This window comes from Cnephaeus nilssonii (assembly GCF_951640355.1).
Source record: "Cnephaeus nilssonii genome assembly, chromosome: 11".
NCBI classification, from domain to species: Eukaryota; Metazoa; Chordata; class Mammalia; order Chiroptera; family Vespertilionidae; genus Cnephaeus; species Cnephaeus nilssonii.
The window spans coordinates 55,458,361-55,484,544 of record NC_137082.1 but is presented as its reverse complement, the minus strand read 5'-3'; the positions used below and the strand labels follow the sequence as shown (position 1 = coordinate 55,484,544).

At 38.1% G+C, this 26,184-nt stretch overlaps 1 protein-coding gene across 3 annotated transcripts in view; it reads right to left on the bottom strand.

Moving 5' to 3' along the window:
* Positions 1–26,184, bottom strand: part of ESCO1 (establishment of sister chromatid cohesion N-acetyltransferase 1) — a 38,808-nt gene that overhangs the window by 6,059 nt on the left and 6,565 nt on the right. For 2 of the 3 annotated variants that reach the window (XM_079784009.1, XM_079784010.1), the window contains exons 3-9: positions 19,259–19,355; positions 16,922–19,023; positions 13,960–14,074; positions 12,859–12,919; positions 11,145–11,259; positions 5,434–5,565; positions 1,889–1,978 (exon numbers count right to left, since the gene is read on the bottom strand). In XM_079784009.1, coding sequence (XP_079640135.1) covers positions 1,889–1,978; positions 5,434–5,565; positions 11,145–11,259; positions 12,859–12,919; positions 13,960–14,074; positions 16,922–18,448 — 2,040 coding nt within the window. In that variant the 5' untranslated portion in view covers positions 18,449–19,023; positions 19,259–19,355. Of the gene's footprint in view, positions 1–1,888; positions 1,979–2,517; positions 2,642–5,433; positions 5,566–11,144; positions 11,260–12,858; positions 12,920–13,959; positions 14,075–16,921; positions 19,024–19,258; positions 19,356–26,184 lie in introns of all 3 variants that reach the window. The other variant, XR_013814185.1, reaches the window with a different exon arrangement.

Below are 26,184 nucleotides of genomic sequence, written 5' to 3'. Positions count from 1 at the left end.
ATTGTCCAGTCATATATACAGTGTTATCTGAAAAAAAAAAGTATATTATTTTCCTTTTATTTCTAGAAATTCTAGACACAGTCTAGTGTAATTAAGCTTTTCAAATAAATGCCTGGACTCATTGCTTTACATTATGAGGAAATTTCTGGAGATAGAAGAAAAACATGTTGAACATATTATTTGAAATGTAATTAACATATTACTTAAAGTAAGTTTATCCCATTGTTCCCTGACTTGTAAGATATTCTATATAATAAAATGGGTCCAGATTTCATTATTTCTCTGGTTCATTTCTTTGAATCCTTAAAATATAGAATTCTAAGTTGCACTAAAACTTGGCTCACACTAGATATGAGGATTAAGTTTGCTATATTATACAGGGTTGGTCAAAGTAGATTTACAGTTGTTCATACAGAAAATACAATCATAAATAATAATATAAGAATAAACTCTGTGTTTCCCATACTCAGAACTATAAACCTACTTTTGGCCCACTCTGTATTTACAGATCAAATATATCTTGTTTTTTTTCTCTTAACTTATGACTATCTCATGCTTAATTTCAGAATTACTAAAACCTACTATTAGATTCCCTCTGCAGTTTTTATTTAGAAATCTATTCTCAGAATAAAACTTCACATTTATTAATTTTTTTTCTAAATTATGATTCAAATTTCAATTTTAATCCTGATTCTTAGAATTTGTCAGGCATTATTAACTACCATGCTTTCTGTATCATCACTCAAATTATTGATAATACTAGAGGCCCATTGCACGAAATTTGTGCACGGGGGGAGGGAGGGGTGTAATGTGACCCTCAGCCCAGCCTGCACCCTCTCCAATCTGGGACCCCTCAAGGGATGTCCGACTGCCCGTTTAGGCCCGATCCCACCAGGCCTAAACGGGCAGTCGGACATCCCTCTCACAATCCAGGACTACTGGCTCCCAATTGCTCGCTTGCCTGCCTTCCTGATTGCCCCTCACCACTTCTGCCTGCCAGCCTGATCACCCACTAACCACTCCCGACAGCCTGATTGATGCCTAACTGCTCCCCTGCCAGCCTGATTGCCCCTAACTGCCCTCCCCTGCTGGCCTGATCACCCACAACTGCCCTCCCGTGCAGGCCTGGTCCCTCCCAACTGCCCTCCCCTGCTAGCCATCTTGTGGCAGTCATCTTGTGTCCACATGGGGACAGGATCTTTGACCATATAGAGGCACCCATCTTGTGTGTTGGAGTGATGGTCAATTTGCATATTGCTCTTTTATTAGATAGGATAGAGGCCTGGTGCATGGGTGGGGGCTGGCTGGTTTGCCCTGAAGCGTGTCCCAGATCAGGGTGGGGGTTCCCCTGGGGCGTGGGGCGGCCTGGGTAAGGGGCCTGTGGTGGTTTGCAGGCAGGCCATGCCCCCCGGTGACCCAAGCAGAGGCCCTGGGATCTGGGATTTATTTATCTTCTATATTTGAAAATTTGTAGCCTTGAGCAGAGGCCTGGGCCCGCCAGAGCAGGTGGAAAGCTTGGCTTCCTCCATCGCCAGGGAAACCCAAGCCTCCTGCTCGCTCAGTGGCTGGCCGCCACCTTGGTTGGGTTAATTTGCATACTCGCTCCTGATTGGCTGGTGGGTGTGGCATGTGGATGTAGCAGAGTGATGGTTAATTTGCATGTTTCTCTTTTATTAGTGTAGATAGAATAGTAATCATGTCACTGAAAATTCAGTTCATATATGTTGGACACACTACAAAATTTTTTAGTTGAGTTTTATTCTTTAAATGCTTATTTCTTGTTTTCAGAATTGGTGTTTAAATGTGCTATGCTAGAATGTGTTATTCTCTTAAAATTAGCTGCAAAATTATTTTAGCCATTCTACATGAGATTTCACTAGAAATTTACCTTTTTCAGGGCATACTTTGGATCTTCAGGAAGAACCATTATTATCCTGCCATCAGGATATTCAGCCAAAATCCTTTCTTTTTTCCAGCCCTAGATTAAAACAAAAGAAAAATAAATTGTATGTACATTTCATTCATATTCATGTACAAGAAGAAAAAAATATCAACGTGTCTAAAAATTGCAAACATGAAAAAATTATATACTTATTAATGTTTAACTATGACAAATCAGCAATTTTGTTAAGCATACAATAGGTACAATGCAAGCTAACATCTTTATACTACTCACACAGAGATACCACAAGCCTATTTCTAATTTATCATTTCCCATTTAATTAATTTTGAAAATCACACACCAAAAGCAAGCCCCTTAAAAGTCCATGATTCCCAGAACCTAAAAGATAACTCTCCTAGTTTCTTGATAAAGAAATAAACTCTTAAATTTCTTTGGAACATGGTTACCTCCACAAACACACACTCATGGTTTTATGTCTAGCATGCCAAAGACCTCCAGGAGGTTTTAAATGAACTGATTTGCATGCAGTAGCCCAACATGTAAGGAATAAGTGTTTATTCTTATTGGTCACAACTATCAAAGTCACAAGAAGGAGACTGTAAAAATATAACTACCTTCTAAGAATCTAATGGGGAAGGAGAGGCTACGTTGTGTGTATCTGAAGTTAAACATACTCAAAAAAAGAGAGGTAATAAACTCTTCTTCAGATCCACACTCGTGGTGATTAATGAGCAGAACCTGCATGAAAAAACAAAACAAAACAAAAGCCACTTAAATCTAGTAAGATGGGACTGAACCAGAGGTTAAAACTAGGAGCTTTAAATAATAAGCACAGAAGGAATGAGCTTAACTGGTTGTTCCAGTTGTCTTACCCAACCAACTTCACATGAAAAAGCCTTTCAAGAAGCAATATCTACTTCTGAAGCATTAAGAGGCTCCTTCCTAAATAGTTTCTAATAAGTCAGATAAAATGCATTTCCTCAAATGGTGTCAATGAGGCAGATAAGTACAATGAAGGAATAGAGTGCACCATCACTCTCTCCCAACCCCAAACCAAAGAGGATAAAGAAAAGGAAATATATTAGTAAACCAAAAATGGGTTCTATGAGAATCAATTTCTACTATAACTATATAATTTAAATAATATTTTAATCTTTTGAAAACAGGTCTTTGGCCATTTTTAACTATCATAGACATTTACCATGTCTAAAGGAAAAATTTTACCCTATGGAGAAGCTACTTATTTTCTAAAGAATGTTTAATTAAAAATTTTAAAGTAAAACTCATTGTTCTTATTTATTCTGTTTTTAAGTAGAACAAACCTTTACTTCAGGTCCCTGAACACTGTCTATTTAAAATGAATTAAAGCCAGAGCACCTAAATGACTTCTTTTCCATGTGCTTCTCTCAAGAAACAAACACAACAGATAATTGGCATTAAAAATATTTAGATGTTTTGTTAAACACTTAAGAGTGCTTAATATTCACCCTAGCTGGTTTGGCTCAGAGGATAGAGCATCAGCCTGTGGACTGAAGGATCCCGGGTTCGATTCCGGTCAAGGGCATATGCCCAGTTTGCGGGCTCAATCCCCAGTAAGGGGCGTGCAGGAGGCAGTTGATCAATGATTCTCTTTCATCACTGATGTTTCTATCTCTCTCTCCCTCTCCCTACCTCTCTGAAATCAACAAAAATACGTTTTTAAAAAAAAGAGTGCTTAATATTCAACTATATCTTAACAAAAAAGAAAAAGACTGCTTAATGCTAAAGCACAATACTAGATACCCAATATAAGTGGTAATGTCACAAACTATAATCCAGAGCTGTGAGCACAGCAGAACATCTTTAATATAGATATGTTTTTGTTCTCTCTCCATACACTAAAAAAAAAAAAAAAATGCTACAATGTTTTGGAGGAGTTACTACCTTAGACCTTATGTTTACCTACATTTGAAAAAAGCAAAAGATAAGAATAATGACCTTGATGTTAGCAAAGGATGGCCAACTGCTAAACTCAATTCCTTCTCTTGAGTTTATTTCAAAAATAAATAACCCATAGCTCTGTCCCATCAAGGGAGAAGGGGGAGAAGGAGGGAAACTGGGACAGAAATCAATTTTCCCAAAACTGCCACACTGCTTTACAGTTTACAAGATCTAGAATTTATTAGAAGGTGATGACTCCACCTTGCTCCATAAACCAATTTCCCTTGGTACTGTGGAAAACAGAATACATATTTCCTGATTTCTTTAATGTTTCTCTCAGAAATTAAGAAATTCAACTAAGATGACGAATTAAGCCTTTTAAACCTAATTTCTTATAATTTTAGGAAACTGATGGCAAAATCAACTAATGTAAATTGAGAACTCATTTAAATTAACTCCTATCAGATTCACGTGTGTAAAATAAACAAATATTTTTACCCCAGAAGTATTCTATAATTTAGCTACCCAATATAACTTTTTCTTTTCAAATTATAAGGATAATATAGTCAAAAGGGAAAAATAGAAATTTCAAATGCCAATATCAAAGCTATAAATATTCTATGTCCACACACCTTATATTTTATTTAGTTAAGTGGTAGGAGGGGGGAGGTGCAGAAAAGGCAGATGAAATAAGGAATATAAACGATCACCACAGTAAGGAACCATAAAAAAGAAAACCCCATATATCTTGGGTAGAAGTAACTGGATAAATGAAACAATGAATAAAAACCCCTCAACCAAAGATAAGAATACAAATTTAACTAAAGCCAAGAAAAATCTTTAAATAATTCAACATCTGGTACATATATATAAAAAGCCTACATGAAATGAATTGGTGAACTCAGTTCAGATATCCTGGAGGTCTTACTAATGTGAAGGTAACATGTATAGAACAGAAATAGATTCCATTTCAGGTATATTCCATTTCAGATACAGGTAAACAACAATTACATTAAATTACTATTTTCATAAAATATCTAAAATGGTTCAAAATTATTGAAAACCTTGCTATTTACAGAAACAAATATTTAATAATACCCATTATACCTCAAGTGTACATACATTAAAAAATATGTACTAAAGTATTTACTTTGTGTGATCTTTTTTAGTATATTACAAAATCTGAGGTCTTAACTTTCTTTTTTAATTTGATAAAGAAAACCTCTCATAATAGCAAAAAAGAGAAGGCAAAGGAAATCCCCAACCCATCTATTTGGTATAATATATATCACCATCAATCCCCAAGTAAAAATATTATGTCAAACCATATAATATTAAACACACTGATCAATAGCTAATAATTATTAAAATCAAAAGAAACTTTAAAAATACTCAAGTTGAGTAGCATTACTTGTTAGAAGAGATACATTAACTACCTTAAAAATACAACTTTAATTAAAAATCCCACAACATAAACCAGACAAATTAGCTGGTTTTTATGTTTGGCTCTGTATATAGTATCATTTCCAAAAAATGGAAAATTTTCAATGACTTAAATTTGGCTGTTCATGTCTTTAAAATCTGTTTTAGAAGGCATGAATTCCACTTACCACATATTTTACAGCACTTATAAACTGGTTGTGGAAGAGCAGATGCTGTGTTTCATCTTCAGGATTTGAAGCTGTGTAAAGCATGCCACAAATATTACAGGAAACTGCTCCAAATCTCTTTTGTCCTGCATCCTATTTATAAAAACAAACAAAAGAGTTTTGTCCTTCCAAAATAATAATTCTAGAACATTAGCCTCTAAAGCTAAGGTGTGAACATAAAATGAGAAGTATTTAATCTATAATAAACTTGAGGCCTGGTACACGAAATTTGTGCACGAAGAGGGGGGTCCCTCAGCCCAGCCTGCACCCTCTCCAATCTGGGACCCCTCGGGGGATGTCTGACTGCCTCTCACAATCCGGGACCGCTGGCTCCTAACCGCTCGCCTACCTGCCTGCCTGATCACCCCTAACCCCTCTGCCTGCCTGCCTGATGGCCCCTAACCACCTCTGCCTGCCTGCCTGATTGTCCCTAACCACCTCTGCCTGCCTGCCTGATTGTCCCTAACTGCTCCCCTGCGGACCTGATCGCCCCTAACCACCTTTGCCTCGCCCCGCACGCAGGACACAGGATGAGGAATGGCACCCAGAACCCGGGCTTCCAGCCGGTCGCAGACACCCAGAACTCGGGCTTCCCTCCCTCTGGCCAGCCGCAGGCACCCAGGACCTGGGCTGGCTTTGCCCAGGTTGGCCGCAGCCACAGGAGACCATGGGCAGGTGGCTTTGCCCGGGCCACAGCCACAGGCACTAGCACCCGGACCACGGGGCGGACGACTTATCCCTCTTCCGGGCTGCAGCCACAGGCGCTGGCGCCCGAGATCGTGAGGCAGGCGGCTTGTCCCTCTCCTGGGCCGCAGCCTGGCTGGTCCCCATTCCTCTCTTGTAAGCTCATTTGTCCCTGGCTGGTCCCCATTCCTCTCTCATGAGCTCATTTGTGCCTGGCTGGTCCCCATCCCTCTCCCCCCATTTTTGAGTGTCTAAGCCATTATTGTGTGATGGTGTGAGGATGTGATGACCATTTGCATATTAGCTCTCTATTATATAGGAGGATAATACACAATGATGATTACAAAAATAAAGATGTAATCTTTGAAATGCGTGCAATTTTTTCAAAGAACTGTTTCATTTAGTAATTTCATCACTCATTCCACAACATTTAATAACAAATTAAAGGAACTGAGAAATATCTTTAACACTAAAATCTTATTCCTAAAGCCCCAAATAGCAAAATACTCTACAAATGAGAATATATACTTTTATCTGGAATATTTATACTGCAAAAGTTTAGAGAAAATAGTGTTTTATACTCTTTTTAATACCTTGTCTGTTCTCTTTAATGGTTTTATTCTGGTTTGTATATATTAAAGAGTATTTTGATGTCACCTGAAACTCTTGAGAAAAGGTAAAATTATTTTTTTTCTATTATCTCTTACGTAAGTACCAAAGACTGACTACAATCAACTATGGTCCAGTAAATCATGCTTATACTGTATAATAGTAATTATTTACCAAATGTTTTCTATTCTTGGTCTTATTCAACAAGAAAATTTCAGCACTAAGATCTAACTTTAACCCTTTGCACTCACTTGCTTTTTTCTCGATTCCTTTATTCTACTCAGGATTTAATTTTTTAAATACTCCAGATTTTACAAAGCACGGCAGTAGAACAAAAAACTGGAGTTTCTTTTCATACAAACTTATTTATTTAATGTAAGAAAAGCCCAAATAAAGGAGGAGGGATGGAGAGAGGGAAGGGATGGGCTACCGATGCTAACCGTGTCCGAGTGCAAAAGGTTAAGAATAAAATGAAATGCCCTAACCGGTTTGGCTCAGTGGATAGAGCGTCGGCCTGTGGACTTAAGGGTCCCAGGTTCAATTCCGGTCAAGGGCATGTACCTTGGTTGCAGGCACATCCCCAATGGGAGGTATGCAGGAGGCAGCTGATCGATGTTTCTAACTCTCTATCCCTCTCCCTTCCTCTCTGTAAAATATCAATAAAATATATATTTTTTTAAAAAGAATAAAATGAAAAACAATCCTTTTACTCTTTCTATTCTAAAACTGCAATTTGAACTAATTACTGGGGAAACAAATCTAAGATATAAGTATCTATATAGCACGTTAAAACCAGGGTCAAATAGCAAAGAGAAATCAAATGGTAAATAAAAGATTGTGTATAAAACTAAAGGGAAGTTAATTCTAAAGGATTCGGACCATTGACAAAATTAGTTACCTGCAAATCTATTTCAGGCAGAAGAAACAATTTATAACTGTGGTTAAGATATACATATACTGCCCTAGCTGGGGTACGAATGCATGGAACAGAATAACACACCTTAATTATGGTGCTAGTGTGGGGGGAGAGGAAATTAACCAAAGAATATATATGCATATATACATAACCCCTGGACACAAACAATAGCATGGGGAAGGCCTGGGGTAGAGTGGAAGTTGGGTGGGGGGGGGGGGCAAAAAGGGAGAAAATGGGAGACATCTGTAATACTGTCAACAATAAAATAAAATTTAAAAGAAAAAGAATGCAAAAGCAAACAGGTGATTATTAATTTAACAAAACATATCCTGAATATTATAATTTCATCACGTATTAGGTATTTAAAAAATATATTAGTGCTATTATTTTGCATTCCTTTTTTTGGTAACCATCTTTTTTTTTAATCCTCACCCAAGGATATTTGTCCATTGATTTTGAGAGAGTGTAAGAGAGAAGGAAAGAGAAATATTGATGTGAGAGAAACATATTGAATGGTTGCCTCCTGCACGAGCCCTGACCAAGGCCAGGCAGAGGAGGAGCCTGCAATTGAGGTATGTGCCCTTGACCGGAATCGAATCCAAGATCCTTCAGTCCGCAGGCTGATGCTTTATCAACTGAGCCAAATCAGCTAGGGCTTATTTTTATTTTTTATTTTTTGGTACCCATCTTTGAAATTAAGTGTATCTACGCTTACAGCAACATTTCCAATTCTCAAAGCCAGACGTGGACAGTGCAGCCTTAGGTTCTACTTGTCTAATCCTGTTTCACTATCATACTGATTTGACAACAAAAATATTAAATTACTAGTGGCCCAGTGCACGAATTCATGCACATTGAAAGTAAAGTAATTAGAATAAATGTTTTAACACATTGCGCACCAGTAATTTTATTGCTAGCTTTACCCAGTGGCCAGATAAGTTTCTACTGAACGAGTACAAAAATGTTTTACAAAGTATCATACTTTAAAAAGATATTAGCTTTTAAGAACATGTAATAAATAACTTCAAAATGCAATGGGTATTTAATTTTACGGCATGCCTTTAACATTTATGTAAAACACTATGTAATATGAAAACACGAGAATGCTCGTGATCCGCCCATGTTAATATCACTATTCGTCCTTTCTCTATAATAGAAGTGTCAACCAAATTCACGATCAACAATGACAGATTGAAACACACGCATGCGATTGGCACGTGAGAGCTTTATATGTATCACACATGCACAAGTCAACTTAGCCTTTTATAGATATAGAATAAACTTGCTTAATTAGACCTGCTTTCTGATTTAGCTAAACTTTTTCCAGCCCAGTGAAGCACCTCAACTTCTCTTTCAGGTAACTGTCAGCAACACAGCAGTAAATATCAACACAAAGCAGATTATTATTGTAGATCACACAGGGAGAACAAAGGGTAAAATATTTAACTGTAGCAGTGTTTGACTATAGTCTGTGCAGTGAGAAAACCTGAAGTCATTTTCAAGGTCCAACATTTCTTACTTCTTTTCAGTCGGGTCAAGTTTCTAAGCTTTCTAAATCTCCATTTTCCGGCTAATGAAAAGAAAATAGGATTCCATCGAGTCTCCTATCTACCTACTCCAGGACTTCTGTGAGGATCAAATGAGATGAGGCACGTGAAAACACTTCACAGACATTTGGTTAAAGTGTAAATGTTTCCACCTGGGTATAAAGCAAGTTGTGTTCCTGGGCTGAGGAAACTGTAAGGAGGATAATCGCTAGGGAGAGGAAGCCAGGCATTGCTATGTGATGTTATTAACCGGCGCCCACAGCAACAGTTTCCGGGCTGGCCATGGGGTCTTGGCAGCGTCGCTTGCAATTTGGTGGGCTGTAGCTCTGGGTGGGGACCTGTGTCCCACTAGGGGAAGCCGAGTGTTGCTTTGTCGGCCAGGTCCACAAGGCCATTTCTAAGTGTGCATCAGGGCAGCTCCTACGTTGAGCGTCTGCCCCATGGTGGTCAGTGCACATCATAGTGACCAGTCGGACAGTGGGAAGAACACTTAGCATATTAGCCTGTTATATATATATATAGATATAAAATAACTCTTTGCCTCACTAATCCTCCTCAAAATTTTCTAGACAATTCTTGCAAAGTTATTCTCCTATATTAAACTTAGAATCAATCATCCAATCCCCCAAAATCCTACTGATTATGTTGACTGAAAGTACATTAAATGTTACTATTATTGTGGGTCCCTTCATTTTGCTTATATAGTGCTCACTTGTTCAAATTAGATCTTTAGTCAATCAAAATATCTCCCTCTTTTCCACCTTGTAACCAAATTGTAAAGTACCCATGTTCTTCCCTAGCTGATTTGGCTCAGTGGATAGAGCATTGGCCTGCGGACTGAAGGGTCCCAAGTTCAATTCCAATCAAGGGCACATGCTGGAGTTGCAGGCTCGATCCCCAGTTGGGGGCATGCAGGAGGCAGCCGGTCAATGATTCTCTCTCATCATTGATGTTTCTATCTCTCTCTCCCTCTCCCTTCCTCTCTGAAATCAATAAAAATATATTTAAAAGAAATAATTTTAAAAAAAATAAAATACCCATGTTCTATTTCAAGTTAACTTCTGGTTTATCTTCCTGTAAAATTATAATGTATAATGTACTAAAATATAGGTATTTTAAAATCATTTTATGTATTAAGCTCCATGTTATTTTAATATTTAGACTAACTACTAAAAGATAGATCAAGTGATATATTTCAGAAAGTAATGAAGTATCAGTATGTTATAAATAAAACTAGAAATACAGCCCGCTGGAGTGACTCAGTGGTTGAGCGTTAACCTATGAACCAGGAGGTCACAGTTCAATACCCAGTCAGGGTACATGCCCAGGTTGCAGACTCAATCCCCAGGGGCATGCAGGAGGCAGCCGTTCAGTGATTCTCTGTTTGATGGTTCTATTTCTCCCTCCCTTTCCCTTCCTCTCTGAAATCAATAAAAAATTTTTAAAAAGGAAGGCACACACAATATATAAATTTGAATTTGTTTTTCATTCTCAATGGAGGGTATGTTTAGAGAGAGGACAGGGAGGGAGAGACAGTAGCACAGAGAAACATTGATGTGAGAGAGAAACATCAATCAGTTGCCTCCCGTATGCACCCTGACCAGGGATTGAACCCACAACCTAGGTATGTGCTCTGAGAATTGAAACCACAATCTTTTGGTGTATCTGACAATGCTCCAACCAACTGAGCCGCTAGGCCAGGGCAAATTTAAATTTTATTCTTTATTATGATAGACTCACTATTTGAGGATGGGGAGAGGGGAATTTGTAATGATATCAGGAATATTTCCATAATGAAGACTTATGGTAACAAAAAAAAAGGCTCTTTAGAAAAAGAGAATGAATTTATTCTTTAACAATGTGCATAAATAAAATGTTTATAACACTATACCAAAAAGGTCAAGTTATATACTCACTATGATCAACTGTTTTTCATCAGCTTTCTCTGCTTCTTTTAATTTCAAATCCTTTGGAATTGTTATCTCCAAATGGGAATTACATTTGGGCCAAGAATGATTTGGTGTTGTTTCCCTTTAAAAAAAACAAAAACAAAAAAAAACCTAGTAAATGTTATATAATAGATCTGTATCACTTCAAATTATTGAAAGGAAAAAAATAACTTATTTTCTAGCAACACTGACAAATTTCAACTCCAAGGAGAAAAAAACTAACCTTTTAAAAATCAGGAATGGAAAACCAAGAACACTACTAAGTTTCAACAAATAAACAAAAACGGCAGCACCTACTATGGTTTCAATAAGTTTTATAGTTTTAGCAATCTGAATCATTACAGTTTGTCCTAAACACTGTTTTCAGTAATCTCTAAAGCAGCGGTTGCCAATCTTTCGGACCTCACGGAACACCAGTGGTCCGAGGACCACCAGTTGGTGACCGTTGCTCTAAAGTAAAATAAGTCAGGTTTAATTTAATTATGATACTAAAGACAGAACAAAAAGCTTCTGATCTACTTTAAAACTTTTACATGTTGATAATATCCAGCATTTTGAGGGGTTTGAGGAAAGGAGCTTTTTCAAACACTTGCTCCACTTTGGAGGGAAATTTGGCAATGTAGGTTAAGTCCTCTGGCTATGAAATTTATCCTAGATATAAGTCACATAGTGGACAAAGATATATATGCTTCTTATAGGACTTTTTTTTAATATAGAAATGAACTAGAAACAACCAAAATGTCTATTAAGTGAAGTGTTAAATAAGGAACAAAATCTAAGGTAGATTTTAAAAGAATGTAGTAAGATGGTAAAAGTTACATTATACAGCCCCAAATACATTAACTAAAAAAACAAAAGCTAGCCGAAACCGGTTTGGCTCAATGGATAGAGCGTCGGTCTGCGGACTGAAAGGTCCCAGGTTCAATTCCGGTCAAGGGCATGTACATTGGCTGCAGGCACATCCCTGGTAGGGGGTGTGCAGGAGGCAGCTGGTCGATGATTCTCTCTCATCCATGTTTCTAGCTCTCTATCCCTCTCCCTTCCTCTCTGTAAAAAATCAATAAAATATATTTAAAACAAAACAAAACAAAACAAAACAGAAAAAACAAAAGCTACAAAACAGCATATATAAGCATAGAAAAAAATATATAATGAAAAGAAATGTGTGAATATCACTGTCTTTCTATGTGAAAAACTGAGGGTTTACAAGCATAACTTGTTAGGGAAAAATCTCCCAAACTCAAAACTTACAGGTTAAAATCAAATTCTGTAAAAAACAGGACAACAGACCCAAAATGGAGTCACTTATCCTAAGCCCCAAGTCATCAAATAGAAGCTTAAATACAGTTTTGGCTCTCCCAGAAATAGAATTTTAAACCAATCAATCAGTAATCACTTGATCAGCACTAGTTAGGTAATCCACCTAATATACCCCAGCCATTCCCTACGGAAAGTTAACTCTGAATAACCAACACTCCTTTTTTTTGCCAGTATAACTTCCTTGTTCCCACACCCTCTGCCTATAAAAGTCATTCTGTACAGCTCCTCAAAGCTCCTTTCTATCTGCTAGAGTAAATGCTGCTCAATTCTAATTGATTTTGCTCAAATAAACTTTTTAATATGCTTCAGTTTATCTTTTAGCTGTTGTCATATTTACACTTATATTAAACTAATATCTTACCTGTTATCACTGGTCTTAGATGTTTGATTATTGAGTATATTGTGCTGTTTGGGAGTTGAACCTGTAATTTAATCAAGATGGGTTATGTATTAAGCTTTATACTAGCTATCCATCTAATAGTTAAAAAATCATTTCACAGAAGAAAAAAAGCTCAATATATTGCATGCTTTATTTTTATTAAAGACCATTTGATAAAATTACAGCCCCCTTTCTAGAAATTACTCTTCAGAGAAAAGGCAAAAAGGCTGTGCAGAGCCGCGAAGAGATATAATGGTAAATTAACAGTATGCCTCTAGTTTTACCAATTACTGGAACTGAACAATACAGGAAATTGCTTAATGTCTGCATAATTATATAACCTCTTAATGGAAATAAGTAAAAACATTTTTGTTTAAAGAAATTGTAGCCCTGGCCAGTTTGGCTCAGTGGATACAGCATCAGCCTGTGGACTGAAGGGTCCCCAGGTTCAATTCCAGTCAAGGGCACATGCCTGGGTTTCGGGCTTGATCCCCAGTAGGGGGCGTGCAGGAGGCAGCCGATCAATGATTTTCTCTCATCATTGATGTTTCTATCTCTCTTTCCCTCTCTCTTCCTCTCTGAAATCAATAAAAATATTAAAAAAACAAAAACAAAAAAAAAGCTTGCCTTTATTTAAAAAAAAAAAAAAAGAAAGAAATTGTAGTCTCTGGCCTGTCCGGTGTGGCTGGCTGGTTAAGTGTCGACCTATGAACCAGGAGGTCAATTTGATTCGGTTCAATTCCCTGCTAGGGCACAAGCCTAGGTTGCTTGATCCCCAGTAGGGGGCATGCAGGAAGCAGCCAATTCATTAGGTACCATTTCTCCAGAGAGTAAGTCACAAACCAAACAAGTTTTAAAATAAAACAATTTTTGGTAGGAAGTCAAAGAATCACACCTAAGTTCTTTAAACAGGTCAATCAACAGAAGCAATTATGGTGATAAACACACTTTTGAAAAACATAAGTAATGGTTAAGAAGGGTTTAACAGGCCTACCTGGTAGTTCATATGTTTTTCTGTTATACTGACATTAAAAAAATATCTCTGAACATTGTGAAATCCAAGTAATATTTTCAAAGTGTTACCTGAAAATTTACTCTCCCCTTTATCAATTTTTGCTTGACTGAGCAGAGTTGAAGCAGTAGTGTTATTTTCTACTAGATTGTTTTCCAGTTTAGATTCCAAATGCAGGCTGAAATTCTGAACACATAATTCAAAATGTTAATTATGTGCTTTTATACCAATCTTTGAGTCATATCCTAAAACACTTTTAGTGAATCTTAGCATACTAAGTAAATTTAAGATAATTCTTTTTATTTGTAGTAATTCATCTAGACATGCCTTGAAAGTCTCTTCATGACCTCCCCACAAGCTATCCTGCCAGCATCAGCTCCCATTATTCCCCTTCATGCTACACTGAAAAACTTACTTCTCCCACAGTATATTACATATTTGCTTGGCTCGATATTTTTTCTGAGTTTTATCTACCTAAACTTTGCCCAATACAGTAGTCACTGCCACATTAAGCACTTAAAATGCAGTTAGTAGACTGACTTGAGATGTTATAAATGTAAATCACACACTGGATTTTTAACAGTTAGTACAAAAAAGGTAAAATATCACAATTTTTAAAACTGATTGCATGTCAAAATGATAGTATATTTATACTAGTGACCTGGTGCACAGATTCGTGCACATTGAAAGGAAATTAATTAGAAGGTGGTCAGTAGGGCAGGACTGGGTGAGATGGGCCAGACACGCCCCGGAGCCAACCTCCCGCAGTCCCTCCCCAGCATCTGCGGAGTGGGGGCCCCTCTGGCAGGTGGGGTCCCTTAGCCTGGCCTGCCGGGATCGGGCCAAAACTGGCTCTCCTACATCCCCCGAAGGGTCCTGGAATGTGAGAGGGCACTCTGCAAAGCTGCTGTCATACAGGGTGTGGAACACAAATGCAAGTGTGCAGTAAACCAGATTCGGGGTGACAGAGCCCCAGCAACAACATAACCCACGGCTGAAGATGGAATCACGCAGCCCCTTGAGGAATGGGGTTCCCTCCTCTCTGGTTTCAGGGTGCATCACCCAAGAACCACTGCTGCCAAGTCACTGCAGCTCGGCAGCTCCTGCATTGAGCATCTGCCCTCTGGTGGTCAGTGCGCATCACAGCTAGCTGTCAAACTCCCGGTCTCCCAGTCGAACTCCCGAGGGGACACTTTGCATAGTAGCCTTTTATATATATAGATGAGAGAATAAATAAAATATAATAATTTTACGTTTCTCTTTTCTTTTTTAAAGCTACCAGAAAATTTTAAAGATATATGTGGTTCACATTATATTTCTACTGGATAGTGCTAATCTAGAACACCTTTCTTCCTGTATACACTCAACTCATTATTTAAATATTAACCTCTTCAATAAAGCCTTTTCCAAGCTTTCCCATCTCCTTCCCCCAAATTTGGAACAATTCTCCATTTACTTCATATCTACCTGTTCATGCCCTTATCACTTCCTATTTTTAATGTTATTTTTGGTTCATCTCCTATAATTCTTAAGGGCAAAAATCATCATTATATTTATCTCTGTATCCCTAAGAGCCCATAAGTCAGAACCTTGTCAAAGCAGATACTCAATACCTTCCAAAAGAAATTACTCCAATTTCTTATCAACATTGGCTATCTCAGAGAAATGGAAATAAAAAGGAAATCAGTTAATTTTCTGAGCATGTATATATCTATCTGTACTGAGATTGTTACAATGACTGCGCAACATTTTTTAATATTATGTTTTTGAAAAAGATGAACATTTTTTTCATTGAAAAGTCAGAAAAATTAAAAACAAGACCAATATTACCAATTAATCTTCATTAAAAGGAAGTTAAAGTTAATGGTTTAAAAAATTGTAAAATAATTGAGCTTTACAATCCATATAACACAAATGATGTTTCTCTCTCTCTTTCTCCCTTCCTCTCTCTCTAAAATCAACTTTTTTAAAAGCATGTCCTGCCCTGACCGGTTTGGCTCAGTGGGTAGAGCATCAGCCTGCAGACTGAAGGGTCCCAGGTTCGATTCCAGTCAAGGGCATGTACCTTGGTTGCAGGCACATCCCCAGTAGGGGGTGTGCAGGAGGCAGCTGATTGATGTTTCTCTCTCATCAATGTTTCTAACTCTCTATCCCTCTCCCTTCCTCTCTGTAAAAAAAAAAATAAAATATATATTTTTTTAAAAATAAAATAAAAATAAAAGCATGTCCTTAAATGAGGATTAAAATAAAAATTCTTAACCACTATAATTTCTTAAGACTAAAGATTGAAATATTCACATCTTTCAGACATATTATTTGCCAACTATTCAAAATGGCAAACCAAAGGAAACCCTACTGACAAAAATTTTTAATTTTTAAATTTTATTAAGTGGAAAAAATAGGCTGATTTGTGTCAGCTGAAATTAATTTTAACAGCTTGGTCAGAATTTAGCCCAACTTTAAATTCTATAGTTTAGTCACTATAAACATAGTTTCTGTGGTTACAATTAACAGAAAAAATGAAACATATCACTAGTTAAATGAAAAGGAAAAGCTAAAATTCAACTGGTTTATGCTTCAGATAAAAAAAAAAAAAAAAAAGCGCCCTAGCCAGTTTGGTTCAGTGGATAGAATGTTGGCCTGAGGACTGACAGGTCCCAGGTTTGATTCCAGACAAGGGCACATTCCCAGTTGTGGGCTCGATCCCCAGTAGGGGGCATGTAGGAGGCAACCAATCAATGATTCTCTCTCATCATTGATGCTTCTATCTCTCTCCTTCTCCTTCCTCTCTGAAATAAAAAATGTATTTAAAAAATAAAAATAAATAAAAATGAAGTGTGAAAATGAGGAAACAATGAAACATTCATGTTAATGTGAGACAGCTAGAGTTCTATCACTCACCACAAGATTGGATTAATAAAACAAATGACTCTTCAGTCTTTTATGATTCCCAAGATAAAATATATTGTAAAGATTTATTTCTTATTAAAAAGTACTCAGACAATTCTATTGTACATAATGAAAATATATTACCTTATCTGGTGTTGATTCAAAAGAATCTTTCATCTGGTTATCCAATGGTGAGTCAGGAGGTGGTTTTATCTGATTATCCAAATGACAATTTTCAGGAGCTCTATTTGTGATTTTATTAATTTCAACTGTAATATCACTACTTTTAACTTCTTCAGAATTAATTTCTTCCTGCTGGCAAGCTATATTTTTATCATGTGGTTTTGTCCCTAAAAATGTACTTTGAGTCACTGGATGAGGCATTTCTAATGCTGGTAGTGAAAAACTAGTTCGTACTAAGCCCAATTTAGGGGGAACTTGAGAATCTAACTTATTTTGCTGCACAGAGTTAAATTTTGAGAGTTTAATTTTAGTCCAGTTGGAGTTCTTTTTAGTTGAGCTGTTTATTCCATTTAATACACATTTCACAGGCTTTGTTTTTCTACTAGGGAAGAAACGATTACACTGAACATCCTGATTTGTTTCCTTCTGATGAAGTATTTGTCTTTCAATATCAGCTTTATCCAATTTTATTTCTGTAGGCTTCTCCTCCTTTACACTTTCCGTTTGTAAAGATTCCTTTTTTACCTCTACAGTATCTGACTCGATTTCACCAGCAATTTCCTCACAGAGCTGGAGAATGCTACCTCGTTTATTCTTTCCTGCTTGCTCATTATCTGTACTTTGTTCAGGCACTAATGGCTGTGAACTTTTGGAGAGTTTTGCACTAGTATTCACTTGTGAATGAACAGACTTCTTTATCTCATTTTTTTTAGAGACCACTGTAGTAGCCATATTTGATCTTTTTATCTCAGAAGTTACAGGCACAGATTTCGTTTCCTCTTTTCTAATATTCTTCTGAAGACAGTTTTCAGATGCTTTCATGCACTGAGAACTACAAGCATAAGTTGGCTGATGCTCTACTTTTCGTTTTTTTCCTTTTGGAGAATTTACTACTTCATTAATAACTGGATTTTCATCCTCTTTAGAGTCAGATTTTATTTCCAGTACTTTTCTTTTCACATGTTTTTGACTTGTTTTAACTTTATTAGATTTATTCTGAGTATTGCTAGAGTACTCTCTTCTTGCTGGTGGCAAACTCTGTTTAACTGCTTGAACTTGACCCTGGATTTCTCTACTCCGCAGAGACCTTGTTGAAACCTCCGTAAGCTGCTGTAGTCTTTGTGATCTCCGGTTAGGCTGTTCATTTGATTTAGGGGTTTCATGCACTGATTTTTTCTGAGATTTCTTTTTTGTAGATTCTTGTTGAGAATGTCCCTTCAGAGTCACCATATTTTTATTAATGGACTTACTAGCTTTTTCATCATTGGATGCTGCCTTTGCTGACCTTGTACTCATACATGTCCCTAATTCAGGCTGATTTATTTTACTTTCACTAGAAGATTTAACCATTGATTTTATAGCTTGCTTTGGACCTGATTTCTTTGCTAGATTCTTTTCAGAACCTTGAATTTGTGCTTCTAAATTCTTATCATCACATTTTTTAATAACATTGGAGGAATTTTCTTTTGATTTCTCCTGAATGGACATTGTTCCTGAATCGGTCCTCCTTTACTGAGTGGCTTCTGAGAGGATTTTTGTATCCTGGTAGGTGCAAATGCTGAATGTCCAGTATTATTACTGAGGAGCAGATCTTAAAAAATGACTTTGATGCCAATACACATTTCAACAAAAATACTAGTTTGCTTCAAGTAAGGTTTCTGTCATCCCTAGAACATGATAAAAGCTTGCATGAAGGCTAAAAGATATCTGCTTTACTTTGAGCAAGGCAATAGAAATCTGAAGACAATTTAATTCTAATTTGATATTTTTAGAACTTTTTGTGAAAGATACTTAATTCAGGTTGAATCTGTTTTGATAATTTTTCATTTAATATTGGATTTCAGGTCGGCCCTATTACTGGAGGAGTTATTTATCACTGACCTCTCTGTTTTGACAAAGTTTTTGAAAACTTTTTTCTTCTGGAGTCTAGAGATATTGTACTTTGATTCATTTGAAACATGTCTTCCCTTATTTGTTGAGTCTGTTGGTTTAAAGTTCTTATATAACTTCTTTCGTTTAATAAAATATTTCATTAACATAGATTTCCTTTTGTGCTGCCATTTCTGAAATATTAAAAAATAATAAATTTTATACAACCCAAGAAATATGGTAACGCCAATACTATACAGAAATAAATCTTTATTTACATAAAATCTAACTTCTCCTTTTGAATTATTTAGTCTGTATAATTAAGGCTAAAAGAATAAAGTATCCCAAGTACATTCTTATGAATAATCAATAATGTGCCTTATATAATATGCATAGATGTTGAAAATTAATTTACTTGTGGTTACTTACACTTCTGTTCCCACAAGACAATACTGATCTTTCAGCCACCATAACTCATGAAAATTTGACAAAATCATTCCTTATATATCAACACATTACATAGCACCTACAAGAAAAAGATACAGAGAAAAAATGTAATCATTCATTCCCCTCCCATCAAATACCACAATCCATAATTTTACCCTGTCCTAACATTAGTCTTCAGAGCTTACTTTATACACAGCATAATTTCAGTATTTCTAACATCAAGTGAACAATGTTACATGCATCTAACAGAATAGCATGCATCAATTCTATATTGCAGGGAAAAAAGTCTTAATACAAAAAAGAAATCGTTAAATGTGCATATGTGTTAAACTGGTAATGTAGGCCCAGCCAGCATGGTTCAGTGGTTGAACGCCAACCTATGAACCAGGAAATCACAGTTCGGTTCCCAGTAGGGGCATATACCTAGGTTGCAGGCTTGATCCCCAGTGTGGGGGCCTACAGCAGGATCAGTGGTTCTCTCTCATCATTGATATTTCTGTCTCTCTTTCTCTCCCTTCCTTTCTGAAATAAAAATATATATATATTTTTAAAAACTGGTAAAATAAAATCCTATTGTGAGGAAAACCAGTGCTGCTTAAGTAACTCTATACATAGAAAAACAATGACAGTTAGGAAGGCAAATTTAGTCCTGGCCAGTGTGGCTGAGTTGGTTGGAGCTTCATCCCAGGCACCAAAGGGTCTCAGGTTCAATTCCTGGTCAGGGCACATACCCAGGTTGTGGATTCAATTCCCAGTGGGGAAATGTACAGGAGGCAACCAATCAATGTTTCTCTCTCACATTGATGTTTCTCTCTCACTCTTTCCCTTCCTCTCTCTCTAAAATCAATTCACAAAAATAAAATAGGTTACTTCTGAGATTTCTCCATATTTTAAGAAAAAGGCAAATTTAAACACACATTAACCTCTACTCTCATGTAAAAGCTACTAAAAATGCACTAGAATAAAACAAGACGAACTCATAAATCCGAAGGAAAAGAGAAAATGATAAGCAGCAGAACTACATAAACCATAGAATCCCTCAGGATTCAGGACCTGGCAATACCAGGCTCCATAGGAGATGGGGATAAAAATGGGACTCAAAAAAAAATTAAAAGATTGCAAGACTGCCTTTCCAGTTACAGGCACCCAGAAGACTGCCCTGCATCACTCCCTGAAGACAGGAGGTATAAACCTCTGGCTGGAGTAAAACAAAAGGCTTTTCATCTGGGGGCTCAACAGTCACAGATGAAGCAAGAAGTAACAAAGTGACAACCAAGAAAATAAGTAGTTCTTATATGATTGGTAAAACCTACTCCCTTCACCCTCTTTGCCTACTCAGAGACTCCTAGAGAACAGCAGCCAAGCCTATGCCTTCTACAAAGAAAACTGAAAGATTATTTTCTAATGAATTTGACAAGTCTAGAGAAAAGACCTAAAAAAATACCAATAAGGCCCACAGTCAGTAAGCATAGACACGTACACATACACACACACACACACACACACCAGTCAAGATGGTGGCATAGGTAAACACAGTACTCAAATCCTCCCACAACCACATCAAGGTTACAACAGAACAACCATCATTCAGAGCTGCCTGAAGTCTAGCTGAACAGAAGGCCTACAACTAAGGATATAAGGAAAAAGTCATGTTAACCCTGGCCAGATAGCTCAGTTGGTTAGACCTGTTGTCCCAATACACCAAGGTTACCAGTTTGATACCCAGTCAGGATACATACAAAAATCAACTGATGAGTACATAAATAAGTTGAACAATAAATCGATGTTTCTCTCTCTCTCTCTCTCTCAAATCAATAAAAAAAAAAATGTTTTAAAGTACCCTAGCCAAGCCCTAACCGGTTTGGCTCAGTGGATAGAGTGTCGACCTGTGGACTGAAAGGTCCCAGGTTCGATTCCTGTCAAGGGCATGTACCTTGGTTGCGGGCACATCCCCAGTAGGGGGTGTGCAGGAGGCAGCTGATCGATGTTTCTAATTCTCTATCCCTCTCCCTTCCTCTCTGTAAAAAAATCAATAAAATATGTTTTTAAAAAAGTATCCTAGCCAAAAAGAGTACAGCTTAACATCACCTCCACACCCCACAAAAAAAAAAAAAAAAAAGGAAAGAAGCCACACTGAGACTGGTAGGAGGGGTGGAGACACTGAACAGACTGGCCCTACACTTAAAAGTGTGGCCAATAACATTAGAAGGAATATCTAGGCTGTGGAGGTACCCCCTGAGGAGTGAGGGAGTCTCCACCCACACCAGGTCCCCCACCCAGAGTTCCAGGTCAGGAAGAGAAATCCCCATAACTTCTGGCTATAAAAACCAGCAGGGTTTGTGTCTGAATGAGCCGGACGGCTGGAGACTCAGGAGTTCCTCTTAAATGGCCCATGCACAGACTCAGATTCACTTGCTCTGAGCTCCTACACTGGGGCAGCGGGGAGGAACTGAATTATCTGACATCAGAATGAGGGCCGAGGGACTGCTTTCTTCCAAACAGAAGTGCTAGCAGAGGCCTTAATTCCTTTTCTGGACCTCTCCCGACAGAGCTGGTAGGGGAGTCTCCATCAACCTGGCTAAGGCTGTTAGACCTGACCTAGTGATTCCCTGAGAAAATGCCCCACCCAATTTGCAGGTCCAACCCAAGCCATTTTCACTGATTAGCTTTTCAATACAAACAGCCTGTCTTGGGTCATCTTCAGACTCCTAAAATCTCTCAAGCAAGCAGCACCTGGCCTCGGCTTGCCCTGTACCTCTTGCTAAGTGGCACCAGGCCTGGCACTAGCAGCAGCTGGCCTTGGTTCACAGCTTTGCCTCTCCTGAGCACCTCTAAGCCCAGCACAAGTAGCAGTCATCTGCAGATTGCTTTGTAGCTCATGCCAGGTGTCCCTCTCAGGGAACGGGTGGTGGCTGACCTTGACCTGCACCTCCTGGCAGGTCCAAGAGACAGATTCAGACCACACAGAACCATCTCCTATAATCAAAACACTCAAGGGGCAGACAGTGGGCACCAGAGCCCTGCTAATGTAAATCCTGCTCCATGGGGTGTGCCCCTGCACAGCTGATCTTCCACAGTGGCAGTGGTCTGGGAGTAAATTATTCCCACTGAAGTACCAACAGCAATAAAGGCTCAACACAACAGGAGGGTATACACAGCCCACACAGGGGGTGTACCTGGGTGCTCAGCTCCAGTGAACAGGAAGGATGTGCCACTGGATACTATAGGATACCTACCACACAGGCCACTCTACCAAGCCGAGGTGATGAAACAGCTCTACCTAATACATAAAAACAAACACAGGGAGGCGAAGAAACATGTCCCAAATGAAAGCACAGAACTCAACTCCAAAAAAAGGACTACACAAAATGGAGACAAGTAATATTACAGATGCAGAGGATGCCAAGCCAGTGTAGCTCAGTGGTTGAGTAACAACCTATGAATCAGGAGGTCACGGTTCGATTCCCAGAGAGGGCACATGCCCTGGTTGTAGGCTCAATTCCCCAGTGTGGGACATGCGGAGGCATCTGATCAGTAGTTCTCTCTCATCACTGATGTTTCTCTCTCTCCCTCTTTTTTCCTCTCTGAAATCAATAAAAATATATTTAAAAAACAAAAGATGCTGAATGAACTTAGGAGAAGAGTAGATGACCTTAGTGAGAACTTCAACAATAAGGTAAGAAATATTAAATTAAAACTAGAAAACAAAAAAGAACCAGTCAGAAATGAAGAACACATTAACTGAAATGAAGACTACATTACAGGGAATCAGCAGTAAAGTAGATGAAGCAGAGGATCAAATCAGAGATTTGGAATATAAGGAAACAGAAGTTAGAACAGCAAAAAGGAAAAAAGAATAAAAAAAAAAAATGAGAATAGTATAAGGAGCCTCTGGGGCAACTTCAAGCATACCAACATTCACATCATGAGGGTGCCAAAAGGAGAAGAGACCAATAAATTGAAAACCTATGTCAAAAATAATGGAAAACTTCCCTAATCTGGTGAAGGAAGTAGACACATAAACTGACCTCTCAACAGAAACTTTGCAGGCCAGAAGGAACAGACAAGAAATATTCAGTGATGGAAAATGCAAGAAACTACAACCAAGATTACTCTATATAAAGAGCTTCCCAGACAAGAAAAAGCTAAAGAAGTTCATTACCACTAAACCAGTATTACAAAAAATGTTGGATGGGCCTAAAGGGTATTGTGTTAAGTGAAATAAGTCAGACAGAGGAAGACAAATACCATATGATTTCACTTATATGTGGACTTTAAAAAAACCAAAATAAACAAACAAGCAGAACAGAAAGACTCATAAATACAAAGAACATTTTGACTGTTGCCAGATGGGAAGATGGTTGGAGGGATAAGTGAAGGGATAAAGAACAAATTGTTCATTACAGAATAGTCATGAGGATGTAAAGTACAGCATAGGGAATGTAGTCAATAATGCTATAATAACTAGGTAAGGTGTCAGACAAATACTAGACTTTTTTGGGTGATCACTTAGTTATATAATGTCTAATCACTGGGTGTACACCTGAAACTAATGAAGTATTTTACATCAATTTAATTGAAAATTAAAAATTATTTATTTTTAAATAAAACTTAAAACAAAACAAAACAAAACAAAAAGACATACACACACTCACACTCAAACTATAATCAGACTTCCAGCCCACCCACCATTCCAACACAGACACTATACGATCAGTTTTTATTATCTCAACTAGAGGCCCAGTGCATGATTGAATCATGCACGTGTAGGGTCCCCTACACGCTTTCGCTTTCGATCACGGGGGAGCTGGGTGCCTGTCCGCTGGTGCACCAGGCCTTTCAGAAGCCTCAGGCGCGGTGAAGGCTTCTGAAAGGCCTGGTGCCTGAGTGGACAGGCACCCAGCTCCCACACTTTTGCTTTCGATCGCGGGGGAGCTGGGTGCCTGTCCGCTGGTGCACCAGGCCTTTCAGAAGCCTCCGCCCCACCACCGGAGACTTCTGAAAGGCCTGGTGCCTGAGTGGACAGGCACCCAGCTCCCCCGCTTTTGATGGTCCGCGGTGGGACGTGAGCTCGCTGCCCCAGAGGCCCCTTCTGTGCCGCAGCACAGCCATGGCGCAGACGCTGAGCTCGAGCCGCCACTGGCGATGCGAGCTCAGAGTCCTGCCGGCCCAATCGGCCACCCCGGCCACCCCGAGTCCCGCCCCCCCGCGCCTCCTGGCCAATCGCGGGCATAGCGAAGGTATGGTCAATTTGCATATTTGTCTATTATTAGGTAGGATTGTAACCATGAGTAGATAAACAAGAATCTCCACATACGTGAAGAAAACCTGAAAATGAAAAAACAGAAAGCAAGTAGCTTAGAAGGAGCAAATTAAAAATAGCTAATTTGCCCACGAAATAAATACACAAAAACATTCACACTACAAAAAGAATGTCTTTAATATTAAAAATAACACAAAAGAAATTTAAAAACCAACAGAAATATTACAAGATAAAGATAAGATTTCTTATAAAGTAGAACAAAAAGACTGGGATGGCAAATAGGAGACAAAAGGTAAGAAAATTAAAGCACCATCAATGAATGTCCAATAGTCTAGTACTTGGGGGTTTTAGAAAACAGAGAAAAAGCACTAAAAACAATTAAGAATGCAAAAAATTTTCCCTACAACTAAAAGTTTAGAAGTAAGCCCTAACCGGTTTGGCTCAGTGGATAGAGCGTCGGCCTGCAGACTGAAGGGTCCCAGGTTCGGTTCCGGTCAAGGGCATGTACCTTGGTTGTGGGCACATCCCCAGTAGGGAGTGTGCAGGAGGCAGCTGATCGATGTTTCTCTCTCATCAATGTTTCTAACTCTCTATCCCTCTCCCTTCCTCTCTGTAAAAAATCAATAAAATATAAATAAATAAATAAATAAATAAATAAATAAAAGTTCAGAAGTAAGTATATATATACTAGAGGCCTGATGCATGAAATTCATGCAAGAGTAGGCCTTCCTTCCTCCAGCTGCCAGCACTGGCTTCCCGCCAGCATCCGGGACCCGGGCTTCCCTCGCAGCCCCAGCTTCATCCAGAAGAACGTCCAGTCTTATTAGCATATTATGCTTTTATTATTATAGATTATTATAGATATGCTGTTATTGACTTTCACATGAATAAGTTAGATAATTAAATAGAACTTTATATAGCACTCTGGGGTTTTTTTAATATATATTTTTATTGATTTCAGAGAGGGAGAGTGCACGAGAAACATCAATGAGAGAGAATCATCATCGGCTGCCTCCTGCACACCCCACACAGGGGATTGAGCCAGCAACTCAGGCATGTGCCCTTGACCAGAATCGAACCCAGGCCCCTTCAGTCTGCAGATGCTCTATCCACTGAGCCAAACTGGCTAGGACTATATACTAGTATAGCCATTCTTGATTCTCTACTCATGCCAATGAGTTGGCAATTGAAGTACTAAGGATATTTTCAAATATTTCTTTCTTAGTACCATCAACTTTTGGAGTACATAAACCAAAAAAAGCAAGTAACATGATATATGGGGTAACACAAGAAGTCTCCCACTAAATTCAGCAAATAGTTTTTAACAGTGTTACAGAGATGATACAATCAACCAAGAAGTAATAAAAATTTAAAAGGCAGAAAATTATTTGCAGAAAAAAATTGAAGACAATAGAAAAATATTAGTATGTGAATTCAATATGGTGAATAGGTAAAAAATAAACATTAAAATCAAAAGCTTTAAATAAATAATAACCAGCTGAGATATATAATAAAATAAAATACCACATACCAGTTTCAAAAATACATGCATAAATCAAAAAAAGTAATGGGGTGCCCTTGATCAAAATTGAATGTGGAACCCTTCAAATCCGCAGGCTGACACTACTCCACTGAACCCAACTGG